General features: G+C 33.1%; 1 protein-coding gene across 3 annotated transcripts in view; it reads left to right on the top strand.

Moving 5' to 3' along the window:
* Positions 1-17,617, top strand: part of LOC148615341 (dynein axonemal heavy chain 5-like) — a 49,640-nt gene that overhangs the window by 21,236 nt on the left and 10,787 nt on the right. For 2 of the 3 annotated variants that reach the window (XM_088590247.1, XM_088590244.1), the window contains 29 exons: positions 72-89; positions 1,154-1,360; positions 1,599-1,679; positions 1,874-2,278; positions 2,462-2,580; positions 2,765-3,064; positions 3,268-3,508; positions 3,701-3,827; positions 4,071-4,564; positions 4,820-4,948; positions 5,309-5,446; positions 6,222-6,446; positions 6,745-7,096; positions 7,373-7,560; positions 7,787-8,224; positions 8,456-8,755; positions 9,052-9,295; positions 9,677-9,789; positions 10,024-10,188; positions 10,376-10,492; positions 10,771-11,022; positions 11,269-11,634; positions 11,855-12,007; positions 12,340-12,480; positions 12,762-12,855; positions 14,542-14,690; positions 14,917-15,071; positions 16,490-16,808; positions 16,927-17,115. In XM_088590247.1, coding sequence (XP_088446373.1) covers positions 72-89; positions 1,154-1,360; positions 1,599-1,679; positions 1,874-2,278; positions 2,462-2,580; positions 2,765-3,064; positions 3,268-3,508; positions 3,701-3,827; positions 4,071-4,564; positions 4,820-4,948; positions 5,309-5,446; positions 6,222-6,446; positions 6,745-7,096; positions 7,373-7,560; positions 7,787-8,224; positions 8,456-8,755; positions 9,052-9,295; positions 9,677-9,789; positions 10,024-10,188; positions 10,376-10,492; positions 10,771-11,022; positions 11,269-11,634; positions 11,855-12,007; positions 12,340-12,480; positions 12,762-12,855; positions 14,542-14,690; positions 14,917-15,071; positions 16,490-16,808; positions 16,927-17,115 — 6,219 coding nt within the window. The remainder of the gene's footprint in view (positions 1-71; positions 90-1,153; positions 1,361-1,598; positions 1,680-1,873; positions 2,279-2,461; positions 2,581-2,764; positions 3,065-3,267; positions 3,509-3,700; positions 3,828-4,070; positions 4,565-4,819; positions 4,949-5,308; positions 5,447-6,221; positions 6,447-6,744; positions 7,097-7,372; positions 7,561-7,786; positions 8,225-8,455; positions 8,756-9,051; positions 9,296-9,676; positions 9,790-10,023; positions 10,189-10,375; positions 10,493-10,770; positions 11,023-11,268; positions 11,635-11,854; positions 12,008-12,339; positions 12,481-12,761; positions 12,856-14,541; positions 14,691-14,916; positions 15,072-16,489; positions 16,809-16,926; positions 17,116-17,617) is intronic. The other variant, XM_088590245.1, reaches the window with a different exon arrangement.

Raw genomic sequence — 17,617 nt, 5'->3', positions numbered from 1 at the left:
AAATATATCAAGAAATTTATACCTATTTATAGCTGATTAAAGTAAAAATTATATTTTTGTTTTATCATTAGCAAGCAAAAGAAGCCAAGGTATCTTCAAGTTTATTTCTAAGTTTTGTCAATTATGCTGTGCTTTAACCCTTTCTGGGTATTAAATTAGCTACATTGAGTAGGTCCCTGACTACACTCTGGTAGTAAAACCGTAAAAGATAAAAAAAAACAAAGCTTTTGTCAATCAAGATGAATGTTGTTTTTTTTTGTTGGTAAAATCTCAGAATAGTTGTGGAATTATAAAAGCCTGTCACTTTAAAAATCTTGATGCTTTGGAATGCAGACCTTGAAATCATCTCTATGTAACACACACTTGGGAGTTGATAACCAGTGAAAAGACCTTCTCTGTATTCAGAAAGGGTTAAGTTGAAAATAAAATGCTCTTCAGTGTTTTTAGCTCTTGACATTGGATGGTTTAAAGATAAGAGAAGCTTTTTCTGACAGACTAAATTTTGTTATTTTTTTTTCTATGTATTAATCTTTTTGTATAATCTTCACATGGGATGTGGTTCACTATTCATCAGTTTAATAGTTACGAGTAGAACCAATACTCAAAGATCAGGTCTTTATATTGAATATCTGGATGTATTGATATGAGGTTCAAAATAAGCATTACCAGTTGATCTATTTGGAGATATCTGATGCTTCACTTCTTAAATAAATAATCTTCTTAAGTCGAAGTCTCATGTTATATCAAACTATAGACAAAAAAATTGATATTGTGAAACTTCTCCTTTAGACAAGTACAATTACATGAAACATTGCATATTTTAATTGTTGTCTCAGTGTTTTTAAAAAAAAATTGTTAAACTTTTGTCATTCTTATTTCATGTATATTTGAACTTAAGAGAGTTGAGAACTGCAGATGTAATTTCGAACTAATTAATAATAGTGAGTGTTAAATGAATACTTACAACGAATTGGAGTTTTAAAGTATTAATACAATTGACTGTACTCATTTGTACATTATGCTAACATTAACAACATTGTTTATCATCGTATAAAGGAACAATTATGATAAAATTTATCATTTACTCTGGATTGATATATTCTTTACTAAATTACTTTAGAACAATGTTAATAATGTGTTGTTGTGGTTGTAGGAGATGGAGATTGCCGCCAGCGAGGCTGGAGAGGAAGGAGGTAAGATCATGCAGACCTCTGCTGTTAAACCACTCCACAAGATTATCAGTGACCATAAAGATGTTGTGAAGATTGTCATCCAGCTCAACTCCATCATCAGTACCTTTAAGATAGATGTGAATGAAGTATTGGAGAACTTTGTCAAGTACTCACATCTTTGGGACAAGGTAAGTTGGCTTACAGTTTCCTTACTTCAAATGATCTGACACTATAAGATTGATATTCTGTAGAATGGAATTGTTTACTCATTTTTATTTCTCAAACTGAACAAAATAAAACAGTTCATATTTTGAGGAGTAATCAGTAAGATGTTGAGTATATTTAAATACCTTCTGAAAACTTTCTATAATGATGTTTACATCTTCCTAATCAGTGTCACTTTAAAGATATTTGTTCTATTAACAGGAAATTGACCAGACTGTGAAGGAATTTATGGAGGCCAAACCAATCCTGACTGAAATTGAAGCCCAGATCAAATTCTATCAGGTAAAAATAATCTGATGAGAAAAATAGATACATTTTCTAATAAAAAAAAAACTGCAAATTTAACTACTTAATTATAAATAAATTTAAGAAAAAATTCACTGGCTATGTCTGCAATTCAGAAAAAAAACTCCAATTTTTTCCTTTTTTACAAGTTTTTTGTAATATATTTATTCTGTTGAGTTATCCTTCTACAGAAACTAGAACAGGAGATTGAGGAGATCCAGCCAAGCTACCGTGTTGGCTCTGTTATGTGTGTTACTGATAAACTCAAACTAGCCTTCGTTACTGAAGCTAGAAACTGGAAAATGGCTTACTCAAAGGCCCTTAATGAGAAGTGTGCTACAGAGATGGATGACATTTTAGAATTCATTGAGAATTTGACCAAGAAATTGTCTCGCCCTGTCAAGGATCTGGATGATGTTCGATCACACATGGCTTCATTGAATGAGATCCGAGAAGCTGAGATCCGTGTTGACATGACAATCACACCAATTGAGGAAACATATGCCATGCTTAACAAGTACAATATCTTCTTTAATGATGGTAATGCTGAGAGAGTAGATACTCTGTCTTATGGATGGAAGAAACTTATTGCTCAGGTACGACTTGAATCAATTTTATAGTAGTACATTCAAATAGATTAAAAAAAAAATGCTTTACCTCTGTATAAAAATATCAATAAGTCATGATTTGAGTTTCTAGGGTGTCTAATTTAGCTGATACTTTCTCCTTTTTTCTGCCTTTCAACTGATAATGTTTGACATTTTCATATTGTATTATAGTCCCAGCAAGTACAGAACCATCTGCTACAGATCCAACCTAAGTTTAAGGCAGATTTACTGGAAGGTGTTGAGGTATTCAAAAAGGATTCAGATGACTTTATTGGTGATTATGATGACAAGTGAGTTAATCATGAGTTCTTAAAAAAAAGGAAGAAGACATTTTTTGAAGATGGCTTTTTAATGTCATCAATTTTAGCTAAAATGCTCATTTAAAATTTTTATTTTAATGAATTTAAGAACTGATACATACTGCAACCAAAGTTGTATGTACTCATTTTAATATTATTATCATTTGTTCGATAGAGGACCAATGGTTACTGGTATTGCTCCACGTGAGGCCTCCGATAGACTAAACATATACCAAGCCAGGTTTGATGAGTTATGGAGGAAGTTTGTGACATTCTCTGGAGGAGAGGAACTGTTTGGTCTGCCTGTCACCCAGTACCCTGAGTTACAGAGAATCAGGAAGGAACTTAACCTTGCCCAGAAACTTTACCAACTGTACAATGTTGTACTGGAGACAGTAAATGCTTACTATGATATTGCCTGGGTGGAAATTGATATCGAGAAGATCAACAATGAATTGCTGGACTTCCAAAACAAGTATGCAACTTGATGGATATAGAACTTTCTAATTGTAATACACACTTATTGTAAACTTTCATTTTCATCTTTTTTAAATGTGTTAGTGAACTTAAATCACTAGCTTGTATACTTTTCCTTTTCAACAAAATTATTCTCGTAATAAAAAAGTGACGCAAGTTGTGTGGAGTATTGCACTATATTTACTGATTTTATGTTACCAGATGTCGTAAGCTTCCTAAAGCTTTGAAGGAATGGCAAGCTTTTGAGGATCTGAAGAAGACTATTGATGACTTCAATGAAACCTGTCCTCTGTTAGAAATGATGGCTAACAAAGCTATGATGGGCCGTCACTGGGATAGAATTGCCCAGATTACTGGACATAGCTTTGATGTGGAAGCTGATAACTTCCTCCTCAGAAACCTCATGGAGGCGCCTCTTCTACAGTACAAAGAGGATATTGAGGTAAACAAATTGTAGTTTGATTTTTAGGGATGAATTTTTCTTAGATAATATTCAATGTCATTAGGTTTACAAGTTATTTAAAATACTATGTTAGTATTGATAAATGTTCAAGGTTTAAAGATATATTATTTATATTTGATCATAAGAAATGTAAACAAGTACACATAACCTGACTAACAATGAATGTTATAGGATGTCTGTATCTCAGCTGTAAAGGAGAAGGATATTGAAGCCAAACTTAAACAAGTGATCAATGACTGGAGTGCACAGGACTTCCAGTTCTCTTCCTTCAAAACCAGAGGAGAACTTTTACTTAAAGGTCAGTTATACCTATCTGGGAACTTAGGTTATAGAATTCTGTACAATATAATTTGTTCTTGGAATTGATTCAGTTTAATTAATTAACTTTGTGTTTTTCGTACTATAAATATTTCGAATCTAGATAATGTTTCAAGTAAAGACAAGTAAAAAATATCAAAGTTACAGAAGTAATATTCTTTCTGTCTGTCCTAGTACAATGTTTGACATGAACATAGTGATTAATTGATTAATATTTATGCAGGTGACACAACAAGTGAGACAGTGGCTCTGATGGAGGACAGCTTGATGGTTCTTGGTTCTCTACTCAGTAACAGATACAATGCTCCATTCAAACCAAAGATCCAGGAATGGGTACAGAAACTGACAGGTACAACAGAAATCATTGAGAACTGGCTCATTGTACAGAACTTGTGGATCTATCTAGAAGCTGTATTTGTTGGTGGTGACATTGCTAAACAGTTGCCACAAGAAGCCAAGAGATTCAGTAACATTGACAAATCATGGATGAAAATCATGCAGAAAGCTCATGAGAACTCTAATGTAGTACAGTGCTGTGTTGGTGATGATACACTTAGTCAACTTCTCCCACATTTATTGGAACAGTTAGAAATCTGTCAGAAATCTCTGACTGGATACCTGGAGAAGAAACGTCTTGTCTTCCCTCGATTTTTCTTTGTGTCAGATCCAGCTTTACTGGAAATCCTTGGTCAGGCCAGTGACTCTCACACCATTCAGGTAATCTATAGTACCTAGTTTATTGTTCAATATTTGTTATAGTTTTCCTCAAGTTGTCAGAAAAAAAACCCAAAACATTGTATTGAGAATCTCATATCAATCACTTAACATTCAACTGTGACCTGTGAAGTTTTCAGATGGTTTTATGTACAAAAATGTTTAAACAATGTAAGACGAAGCAGGAAAGAAAACCATCACCATTGAGTACTCAAAATAAGTTCTTATTCATGACGTTGATATGATATCTTGTTTCAGGCTCATTTATTGAGTATCTTTGACAACACCAAGACTGTAGTGTTTGATGAGAAGGTCTATGATAAGATCTTATCAATGAACTCACAGGAAGGAGAAAATGTAGCATTGGATGAACCTGTCTTGGCACAGGTAAGGACTTTAAAGTAATACTTCGAAGAACTATTATTGGTTAATACTAGTTTTCGTGGTTTGCTGAAACTGCAAATTAAATTCCCAACAGAATGTTAAATTTCCATTGAAAGCTATGATGACCCAATGAAATCAATAAATCAAAAATTCACAAACTACCAAATTATTGCAGCAAAAAGAAATTGATAACCAACAAAATAAAGTACTTTCACAATAAGCAATAAGATTAAGGTACCTCATTGCAGTCTTATGTTAATGTACCAAGAAATCTTCTGTTGTGTGTTTTCAATATTCTTTTATTATTTGTATAAAATGAGGTATCTGGCAAAATAACCTGTTTGATATTAATGTTTTTGACAGGGTAATGTAGAAGTATGGTTAGGAGAACTTCTGAAGACCTCCAGGAAGTCTATACATAGTGTCATCAGATCTGCTGCTATATCTATCTCTGATCCTGCATTCAAACTCATTGAATTTGAGAACATGTTCCCAGCACAGGTGAGTGACACAATATACCCATTTCTTGCTTAATCTCCATAACTTATATGAATTTGCAGTGCAAATTACACATTACAGATTGCTATTATAAACAAAAAACACCAGGTATAAGATAATCATAAAGTTCAAAATGATTATGGACAGATATAATGAACTAGTCTAAATTATGGATAGTTGAGCTTTGGCTAAAATCAGATCTATAAATATGAAAGAGTAATCAAGAGAACCAAGGTTATAGTGGTAATCAAAAGAATGTAATCCAGGGACAAAGACCAGACATGGAAAACAGACATACACAACAAAGAACATAAAGTAACTAAAATCATACATACAAAGTAACAAAAGCAAATGAGCAACTCGGACTCCACTAAAAACTGGGAGCATGGACTAGGTGCACTGGTAGGGTAAGCGTCCTCTGCTTTTCTAGAAACACCTGGCGAGTTGCTCATAAAAAGTCGTGTGGGATAGACAAACAAGGAAAGGAAAACTATGACCCTTTGAATAAATCTGTTTTCATGGTGCAGATGGATACACCATAATGATCCACGAGTTCATGATGACGATCGTAAAACTTCTGTAGTGATGACTTCAATCTTGTAGCAACTTAACCCTGTTCCAGAAGCCTATTTGTTAGAGTTTCATCTTATAATGATATAAACTTTATCATAAATTATATGCCAATTGAATAATTCAGTAACAAGACTAGGCAATATAGTATCTAGTTTTACAAAGTGTATTATCCAATTGTTATTGTGGTTTTATGGTTTGTTTGTAGATTGGATTGTTAGGAATCCAAATGTTGTGGACTAGAGATTCTGAAGATGCACTGAACAATGCCAGAACTGACAAGAAAATTATGTCCAACACAAACCAGAAATTCTTGGATATTTTGAATGAGCTTATTCAAATGACAACCACAGAACTGACCAAGTTAGAAAGAACTAAGTTTGAGACTCTCATTACCATACATGTACATCAGAAAGATATTTTTGATGATTTGGTAAGTATGATAGTAAATGTATATTTTTTTTTATTTCTTTCTTTCAATTTTGAATTTAGTGTATTTATAATCCATTTTGGAGATTTTTTTCTGGTGGAAAAATTAAGAAAATAGAAGTGTTTTATTTACTTTCTCCTATTTGTTTACGGAATTATTTTTGGATATTTTCTATAATCATTTTATATCAAACTTGAGATATATATATATATATATATATATATAGATAGATAGATAGATAGATAGATAGATAGATAGATATAGATATAGATATAACATATATATAATAATTGTATTGTAGGTAAGGATGCACATCCGATCACCCAATGACTTTGAGTGGTTGAAACAGTCCAGATTTTATTTTAAGGAGGATACAGATCAATGTTTGATCTCTATAACTGATGTTGACTTTGAGTATCAGAATGAGTTCTTAGGTTGTACTGAACGTCTTGTGATTACTCCACTGACTGACAGATGTTATATCACACTTGCTCAGGCTCTTGGAATGTCACTGGGTGGCGCTCCAGCTGGTCCTGCTGGTACCGGTAAAACTGAAACAACTAAGGACATGGGTCGTTGTCTTGGAAAATATGTTGTTGTCTTCAACTGCTCTGATCAGATGGACTTCAGAGGTCTGGGACGTATCTACAAAGGTTTGTATTAATATTAAACATTCATGTTTAGGAAAGAAAAATGTAATGATAAAGGAGACATTGGAATTCTCAAATAGCTTGTATTTATTGTATGTACTCATCAGCAAATAATGCCACTGAGACCCCAATGTATTATTTTATTAATGGCATTTAACAAAAATAAATTAATTTAACAGTGTATAGAACTGTTTACTCATCAACTGAAATGCTTTACATGTAAGTTGACCATTGGTTGTATCCTTATAATGATGTTAAACTGTTACTATGTGCCTACAGGATTGGCCCAGTCTGGATCCTGGGGATGTTTTGATGAGTTCAATCGTATTGAGCTGCCTGTACTGTCCGTAGCTGCTCAGCAGATTGCCATTGTATTACAGTGTAAGAAAGAAAAGAAGACTCAATTTGTCTTTACTGATGGTGATATTGTAGACTTTGACAAAGAATCTGGCATGTTCTTGACTATGGTAAGAAAACTGCTCATTCTGTACCTTAAAGGTAGTTAATGAGTGTTATAGTACCATAGGGCACAATAATTTATTAAGAATTAAAACATTACAAAACTCTAATATTATAAAACATACAAACAAGCTCCCTGAATAGTTTGATAAGAAATTAACATTAAAACCTTTCCAAGTTCCTGTTTTTCTCCTTAATTCTGCAATATGACATTTTACATCTTTCCATCTACAGAACCCTGGTTATGCTGGACGTCAGGAGTTGCCAGAAAATTTGAAGATTAACTTCCGTACAGTAGCTATGATGGTACCTGACAGAGCTATTATCATCCGTGTCAAACTGGCTAGTTGTGGTTTCCAACAAAACGTTGTACTGTCAAAGAAATTCTTTACTTTATACAAACTCTGTGAGGAACAATTGACCAAACAAGTCCATTATGATTTTGGTCTGAGAAACATTCTGTCTGTATTGCGTACCCTTGGAGCTTTCAAAAGAGCTAACCCAGATGATCCTGAGCCAACTGTTGTGATGAGAGTGTTGAGAGACATGAATCTGTCCAAGTTGGTAGATGAAGATGAACCTCTGTTTATGTCCCTAATTGATGACTTGTTCCCTGGTATTACACTAGACAAGGCTGGATACCCTGAAATAGAAGCTGCCATTTCCAAAAATGTAAGTTTGTTTTGATAAAAAGGCATTAAATTTTAGCATGACGCCACTGAAATACAAATACAAGAGGAATATTTTATTTTACTCAAAATGTAAGAAAAAAATCTAAAATATTAATGTAAAGTTCTACGTGAAGAGAGCATTCTAAAATTCCTGAGAATTTTTTTACTCTATTAATTTAAGAGCTATGCACTACTTTCAGGTCAGTAAGGAATTTTCTATTTTCTTTCATAGATTACAGAAGGAGGGCTGATTGAACATGACCCATGGGTTTTGAAACTTATCCAACTGTATGAGACACAGAGAGTCAGACATGGTATGATGACACTTGGGCCCACTGGAGCTGGTAAGACAAAATGTATCCACACTTTGATGAAAGCCATGTCAGATTGTGGAGAACCTCACAGAGAGATGAGAATGAATCCTAAGGCTATCACAGCACCACAGATGTTTGGTCGACTTGATGTGGCCACTAATGACTGGACAGATGGTATTTTCTCTACACTGTGGAGAAGGACTCACAAAGCTAAGAAGGTAGACTAATTAATTAGTTGTACTTGTGTACATGCAATTATAATGCCATTGTTTGTTGGACAGGGATTATTTGGGTTTATTCACATTCAAACTAAGTGTTATGCCTAGCAATAGTCGAATATTAGCATCATTTGACAAATAAGGTAGACAAACTTGAAACCACAATCGATGACGGTGATATCCATGGATGTAATGTTTACATGCTTATTGTGTGTTATATGGACTATTACAATCTTTGCAATAAATAATTTAATGTTTTTTTCTGTTTTTCATTTGTCTTGATATATTTACTTTAGGGTGAACATATCTGGTTGTTGTTGGATGGACCAGTAGATGCTATCTGGATTGAAAACTTGAACTCTGTATTGGATGACAACAAAACATTAACCTTAGCCAATGGTGACAGAATTCCAATGGCACCCCTGTGTAAAATCATCTTTGAGGTACACAACATTGACAATGCCTCCCCAGCTACTGTATCTAGGAACGGTATGGTGTTCATGTCTAGTTCTATCCTAGATTGGAGTCCTATCATCAAAGGTGTGTAACAGTTTATTCTTACATTGATGCTAATATGATGCAGTTCTTATTGGAATATTCTTTGGATTTTTAAGTATTTGAAAAGAGTCATGAAGGCTGTTAACATAGGTAAATTGATTCTTTTGAAACTCTGGGCATAATATCCCAAGACTTTGAAACTTCATAAGTCATGCAGTTTTGTGAACATTTACGACTACATTAAATATTCAATTTGGGTCACCTTCCTTTTTGAAATACCTAATGGTTAGTGTGTCAAAACTTAAAAAAAAAAAAAAAAGACTTTCAAATTGTTGGACATGTAAAATGTGTTCAGTCTTTGGAAATAATATTTTATTTATAATTAGATAGATGCATATAATTAATATTGTACAATGATTTCAGGTTGGTTGCTTACAAGACCACCAAACCAGCAGGATGCCATATTCAGCTGTTATGAGGAATGCTTCTTCATGTTGTACAGTTATGTTATCCAGAAACTCCTCCCAAAAATGCAGGTTTGTAAATACATATGAATTATAAAAAAATCAGTGGAAATGAAATATTCAATGAAAGCTACATTTACTTGGATTTAAAACTATAATAATAACAATGATTGTTCAGTTGAAACATTAAAGAAATGTCTGTGAATGAAATAGTCACTGTAGCAGTTAATTGCTTTAAAAAAAAGAATATAAAAGTCGCTATATCAACACAGTGGGCATATGTTATATGTATGTAATATTTTGTAGCTGTTGGAATGTATGTATGTGAGGCAATCTATAGATCTGTTGGAAGGTTTAATACCAGGTGGAGATGAGGGCAAGGATATCAGACCAGACCATCTACAGAAACTGTTTATATTTGCCATCATGTTCTCACTCGGTGCCATTCTAGAGTTGGATGATAGGAAGAAGGTACAGTATTAAATTTTAAGTTTTTTTTTAAAAGGTACATGCATATTGTTATTCCAAGTAATCTTTATCATAAAAAATGCACTTTATTTACAATAGAAATAAAGTATTTCTTTAATTTAATGTAAAATCGTAATATGGTTATTCCATTGTTAAAAACAATAAAAACGAATTATTTCTCTTTCTACAGCTCCAAGAATGGCTGGAACAGAACAGCAAGCTGCCCTTACCTAAATGTGAAGGAGAAGACACAATATTTGAATACATGGTGAATGAGAAAGGAGAATGGGAACACTGGGCAGGAAGGGTAAGGATTTGTTTAGGGATGAAAAAAATGTACTCGTCAAAATCCTGCTGAAAGTTTGATTATAGTAGAACAATCTCTACTTAGTGATTGTGTAATAAGAAATTTCATGCATAAAAGCAAGTATATTCTTTGTCAGAGTTCTTGACTATTATGATCTTCCAGGTTGACGAATGTCAGTTGTAATGAATGGATACCAGAGTATGTACATCAACCTGACTCTGTCCCAGAATATACAACTATTATGACCCCTTGTGCTGACCTTGTTTTTTATTTTGTAGGTACCAGAGTATGTGTATCCACCAGATTCTGTCCCAGAATACACAACTATCCTTATCCCTAATGTTGACAATGTCAGAACAGATTATCTTCTGAATATCATCTCCAAACAAGGCAAGGCTGTGTTATTGATTGGTGAACAGGGTACAGCCAAAACAGTCATGGTCCAGGGATTTTGTGGTAAAATGGACCCAGAGGATCATCTTTTCAAGAGTTTTAACTTCTCCAGTGCAACCACTCCCACCATGGTCCAGGTAAGTTATAAGTTGTTTGTAAGTTGTACCACACAGAAGTATGAACATATTTATATTGCTTTTAGTTTCATTTCTTTTTGATGACCTCCTTCATTGGTCCAGGTATCCATCTATTAATCAAGATGGATACAGATATCTATTTGAAATTCCTTGTTTTAAATGAGATCATGTAAAAATAGTTTTGTCATTTTGTCCTTGAATTAACAAGAATAGAAGCTTTAGTACTGAAATATTTGTGTTATACAGAGAACCATGGAAGGTTATGTTGACAAGAGAATGGGTACAACTTATGGTCCACCAGCTGGTAAGAAGATGTCAGTCTTCATTGATGACATAAACATGCCCATCATCAATGAGTGGGGAGATCAGGTCACCAACGAAATTACCCGTCAGCTGATGGAGGCTAGAGGATTCTACAATCTTGAGAAACCAGGAGAATTTACAAACATTGTTGACATTCAGTTCTTAGCTGCTATGATCCATCCAGGAGGAGGTAGAAATGACATTCCTCAACGTCTCAAACGTCACTTTAACATATTCAATTGTACTCTACCATCTAACAACTCCATAGATAAGATCTTCAAGACAATTGGAAAGGGATTCTTTGTCAAGGTACGTACGAAAAGATATAGATGATAAAAGTATTTGAGTTTGAGGATCTTTCAAAATCTGACAGTTCTGGAAAATTGAAATGATACTTTTGAAAAATTCAATGTTGTCACAGATGTGTCTAGCTTTGGACGTATCATTTATTGAAAATTGAGTAATAAATAAATATTGATGGGTTTTCTATTTAGAAAGATGTTTTAATAATATTTATTATTTCTACTAGGCTAGAGGATTCAGTGAGGACTGTTGTGAATTGGTTGATGGATTGATTTCCTCTACCAGGAGACTTTGGCAGAAAGTTAAAGTTAAGATGTTACCTACCCCAGCTAAATTCCATTATGTTTTCAACTTGAGAGATCTCAGCAGAATATGGCAGGTATGTGATGAAAAATAGCTTATATGTCTAGTCATGGGTTGAATGAAAATCTCTATGTCTCTATTGTAGTGGAAATAAAGACATGGATGACTGAATAAAAGGACTACAGTTATTGCTATTTGTTTAGTGTCAACTCCTTAATATTTTTGTCTTATTTTAATCACTAGTACATGTATTATTATTTTATGCTTTGATAAAATATTAATTATGGACTTCTGTATTAGGACTTGGTTTGTTCAAGAATTAACTTGTTTTGATGTTGTATCATAAAATTATCTTATTTATAAACCATACTGAAATGGTCAAAGTAAGGTATACTTTGTTGATTTTAGGGTATTTTGAATGTAACAGAGGAGGTTCTAACCACTACTGGTGTTATGATGTCTCTATGGAAACATGAATGCTACAGAGTCATTGCTGATAGATTTGTTGATATGTCAGATAAGGAGTGGTTTGAGAAGACCCTGAAACAGGTAAGTTTTTAGATAAAAAGTTCAAGATATTATCTGTACAGGGATTAAGAGTGTAGTTTTTGTTACTTTCTAGAACACTTAGAATACATTGACTACACATAACTGATACATGGTCAGTGACAGTATATTACTTAGTTATTGAGTTCATCCATGTTCAAATCAAACATCATGTTTTTACAACTCTCAATTAGAGTAATTATGTTTTACAGCTGTCAAATTGAGTAAGAAACAATGCACTTGTAATATCATCTGGTAATTACACATTGTGTGGTGTGTTTCAGGTGGCAGAAGAAGAATGTGGTTCTGCCGTTGTCAATGAGATGGAAGCTGAGCCATACTTTGTGGATTTCCTGAGGGAAGCCCCAGAACCTACAGGTAGGTTCCTTTTATCAATGAAATAAGGTGGAAATAGATTGGAGGAGTATCAAGGAAATCAAGATTCTAGTGGAAATCAAAAGAATATAATCCAGGGACAAAGACCAGACATGGAAACTAGACACACACAACAAAGAACACAAAATAACAAAATAATACATACAAACTAACAAAAGTAAATGAGCAACTCAGGACTAAAAACTGGGAGCATGGACTAAGTGTACCGGTAGGGTAAGCGTCCTATGCTTTTCTTGAAACACCTGCTGAGTTGCTTATAAAAAGTCAAGTCCGGGGTAGACGAACAAGGAAAGGAAAACTATGACACGTTAAACAAATCAGTTTTCATGATGCAGATGGATATTATTGCCATCACACACAATATGATTCATTGAATTCATAAACATGAAACAAATAAAATGAGTGAAACTAGACATCACCAACAATGAAATCTGTTGTGTTATACTAACTTTGATTACACCAATATGAGATTTGACCTTAATCTGCGTCTTACAACGTTTAATTGACCTTAATCTGCATCTTACAACGTTTAATTGATTATGGTACTTTCTTTGCCAACAAAGCTGGATTTACAGGTTGGGACCACTGATGAGTGGTGCTTTTAATTGTGTGCTTCCATTATATCTTCTATTTAGCCTTGCAGCTTGATACATATAACCATTATAATATTAGTTACTCTATACATCAATTACATTATAATAACTTCATTTATTTGATATTCACATAAGAAAAGGAAAAACAAAAAAACTCAGGTGGTGGGTATTTCACATCCTTGTTTGTTCACAGTGGCCATTTTATGATTTTACTTTTCATTTCTCAAATATATGAGTCTGTCATTATTATTTGTACATTGTTAATGATAAAGCTTGCATGATGTCTTCCTCCATTGTAATCTTTGTGCTATGAATTTCATGTACATAATTTCTGCGTCCTCAATCAATGTCTCAATCTTTTCCATGAATAAACTGTGGCTTAAAAATTTAAATTGTAGCAGTTGGGTTTCCATGATAGTGTCTTTCCTCTGTTAAAACTGAAGTATAACCCAACCTTACCTCGTTTAGGGTAATACTTTTATACTTAATATCACCTTGTCTTAAGATTATTGCTAAGATTGTTTCATGTGCCTTGTACATGGTTTGGCATGATATGTTGTCAGTGTACATGTGTGATTGAGTGAGTGTCACTAATGTACTGTTGCCACCAAGTATAAATAAAACACTTGATGTTGTCATTTGTGTGAATTCTTTGTATGACCATGATTGATTCTGATACTATGGTATATAACATAAGACATTGTAGAAATGCATTTTTTTTAAATGAGATTTTCTTTTAAATAGAGAGGTAAATTGTATTTATATCACCAATATTCATCAAATTGAAAGTATTGAATGAGAAACTAAGGAAATTCTATTTACTTCACCATCATTAACATCTACTGTGAAAGAATTTCCCTGGGTATAAGTTTTGTGGTGTATTACCGTTTTTACTGTTTTCCAGTTTTTTAAACTTTGTTGCAGCATCAAAATTATGAATAGAACTTATACATTTCAAGTGGAAAATAAGCTGCTCTGACTGAATACGAAGAAAATTTTTGCCCATCAAATCACAGTGTTGTTTTATAGGAAATATATCTACTTGACTTAACATGTCTGACTGGTTTGGTTGTAGGTGATGAACCTGAAGATGCTGATTTAGAAGCACCAAAGATTTATGAACCTATCCCCACACTTGATGCCCTGTCTGAGAGACTGAATGGCTACATGGAACAGTACAATGAAACTGTCAGAGGAGCTAAAATGGACATGGTGTTCTTTAAAGTAAGTATCTCTCCTGTATAGCTTGTACAGCCCTTCTGATCATAAATCTTGTTATGTACTCTGTATGTAACTATGGTTTCATAAAGTGAGAAAGGCTGTGAAAAACATTTTTAAGCCAAGACTTAGGATTTCTACACAACACAATATTCAGTTAACAAAAATTAAATATGTAAATCACGGTATTGTGAAGTCCTTTGTTTCAATAGATTTGATATTTCTTCTTCAGGATGCCATGACTAATCTGGTCAAGATTTCTCGTGTGATCAGAACACCTAGAGGCCATGCTTTATTGGTAGGTGTTGGTGGTTCTGGTAAACAGAGTTTGACTAGACTGTCTTCGTTTATAGCAGGATACAAAACATTCCAGATCACACTGACTAGGTATGTCTCCTTTCATGAAAACCATTTACACTTACTCATTCAGTTTAACTTTGATTTGTTTTGATACATATGATTATTAAGAAATACAATCCTTTTAAGTAAAAAGAAATGATGTGAAGATAATTATTGTTATTTAAAGTGTAAAAAGGTTAATAGTTATATTATCTGAGTTTCCATGATAATTAAGTACTATTTTTGTAAGAAGCAGGCAATGAGTGGCACATTATAATTCTCAATTTGGTCTTTTTTGCCTCAAGTATGTTAAACACATCTAGAAAACAACAGAAAAGTTATTTAAATTTATCCTGAAGCATCTTTGACATAGATTTTTTTTTGGTCTGCATATATAAGGAAAGTGAGGGAAAATTTTCCTGCTATTCGTCCATATTGCATTTCATCAGAATCTGACCTATCAAGATCTTAAAAAGGCAAATTTTACGAATACTTTGATGGTTATTTCTGCAGGTTATCAGGTGTAAATACTTGGTTAATGCAATAAAATCTGTTTTTTCCTTCATGTGCCACACCTTATATTCTTCGACGGAGAAGTACTTTTACATACCACAATTAGTGACAGGATTGTGTTATTCTATGTGTTATTAAGTTTATAATTTCTCGTTTGACCTAAGTGTGAAGTAAGTTATATCATTGTTTTCCCATGTCACAGAATTATGTAAAAATGTTTAATGTATATCTGTCTTTTTCTTCTCACGGTAGCAAGTAAGTTAATGAAATATTGGAACTATATATCAGCCTTTTATTAAGTAATCAAGTATTTTATAGCCAAAACTGTTGTTTATTTTCATTGCCAAAACTGTTGTTTATTTTTATAGCCAAAACTGTTGTTTATTTTTATAGCCAAAACTGTTGTTTATTTCATAGCCAATAATGCTGTTTTCTTTTTTTACATAGACACTTTTCTGTTGTTACAGACACTGGTATTTTTTGTTTATTTTCGTTACCACACATGTTCAATATTAAATTTCTGTTACAAATTGTCCCATTCAGTTATGATGATTTGTTTAAGTTTCTGTGTCTTTTACTTGATATTGCATTGAAAGTTACTTTGGCTTTTTATGTCCTTGTTTGATGTTGTGATTCACTGATATGTTTTTTTAGATATGTCATGGACCTTTTCAGTAAAAGTTATTATTATCTCTTAAAAAGGAATTATTAATTCAAGTAAAAATAAAAATGTATTAGTTAAAAGATATTGTAACAACCCATTTTGTTGAATTAGTGGAAATAGAAATGGTCTTTGCCTGAATGTCTAATTTGATATCTTATAAAATGTAAATTTGGTCAAATCTCAAAATGAATTATTTTTGTATTAAAAAAGAGTTAAATCAGTTATGGATTGGGATAGTATGATATTGATTGATAGAACTAGACACTGTCTGACATAATTATCTTTATAGATCTTACAATGTGAGCAACTTACTAGAAGACCTGAAGTTCTTGTACCGTACTGCTGGACAACAGGGTAATGGTATTACCTTCCTCTTCACTGATAACGAGATTAAAGACGAGGCTTTCCTGGAATACATGAACAATATTTTATCCTCTGGTGAAGTGTCTGGATTGTTTGCTAGGGATGAGATGGATGAAATCCTTCAGGAGTTGATTGCCCCAATGAAGAAAGACTTCCCACGACGTCCACCAACTAATGAGAATCTATACGAGTACTATCTGAACAGATGTAGACAGAATCTCCACGTTGTTCTCTGCTTCTCCCCTGTAAGTTGTAGCCATAAAAAATACTGTTATACAAACCAATATTTTAGATATCATATTGTCATACTAAGTAAAACCAATCTGTTGATACACAATGTTCATTTTTTGTGATGTGTTATAGGTTGGTGAGAAATTCCGTAGCAGGTCATTGAAGTTCCCTGGACTGATTTCTGGTTGTACAATGAACTGGTTCCAGAGATGGCCCAAGGATGCCCTGATTGCTGTGTCCAACCACTTCTTAGCTTCTTTTGACATCGTGTGCACACCTGCTGTCAAACAGTCTGTTGTCAGCACCATGGGTGTCTTCCAGGTAGGGGAAAGTAGGAAAACTACTGTATTAATTTCCTTAATTATGAAGCTTAAATTGTTTTATTAGCTGAAGGTAAGATCTGCAGATAACATTTCAGTAGCAATTTGCTTGTGAATCCATTTAACAATTTTTATTAGGTTTTATTCCAATCACTCTTATTTCCTCATGTACATACATTGTAAAAAGTTGTAGTAGAAAATAAAGTCATTTTTTTCTGTAAGCTAATTTTTCATTTTCTTTACTTACTAAGTTATATTTTCATTTTTTTTTAATATCATGTTTAAAGTAGTTGTCATTCTTTCATTTGTATTTCAAATCATGAAATTTAAGAATGTTTTCTTTTAGACATGTAGTATGGCTATTTATTTTAGTTTAAATCTTTTATATTATTTTTAACAGGATGTAAGTCTACCTAAATGTTCTGTCAATTTTTCACATGTATAACTTCAATTCACTTTTTTCTTTGACTCTACAGAAATGTAAAATTGATGTTTATCTATTC

This window comes from Perna viridis, chromosome 6, assembly GCF_037379345.1.
Source record: "Perna viridis isolate PV_CMFRI_1.1 ecotype Kerala chromosome 6, ASM3737934v1, whole genome shotgun sequence".
Classification (NCBI taxonomy): domain Eukaryota; kingdom Metazoa; phylum Mollusca; class Bivalvia; order Mytilida; family Mytilidae; genus Perna; species Perna viridis.
This window is presented reverse-complemented; position numbering and strand designations above follow the sequence as displayed.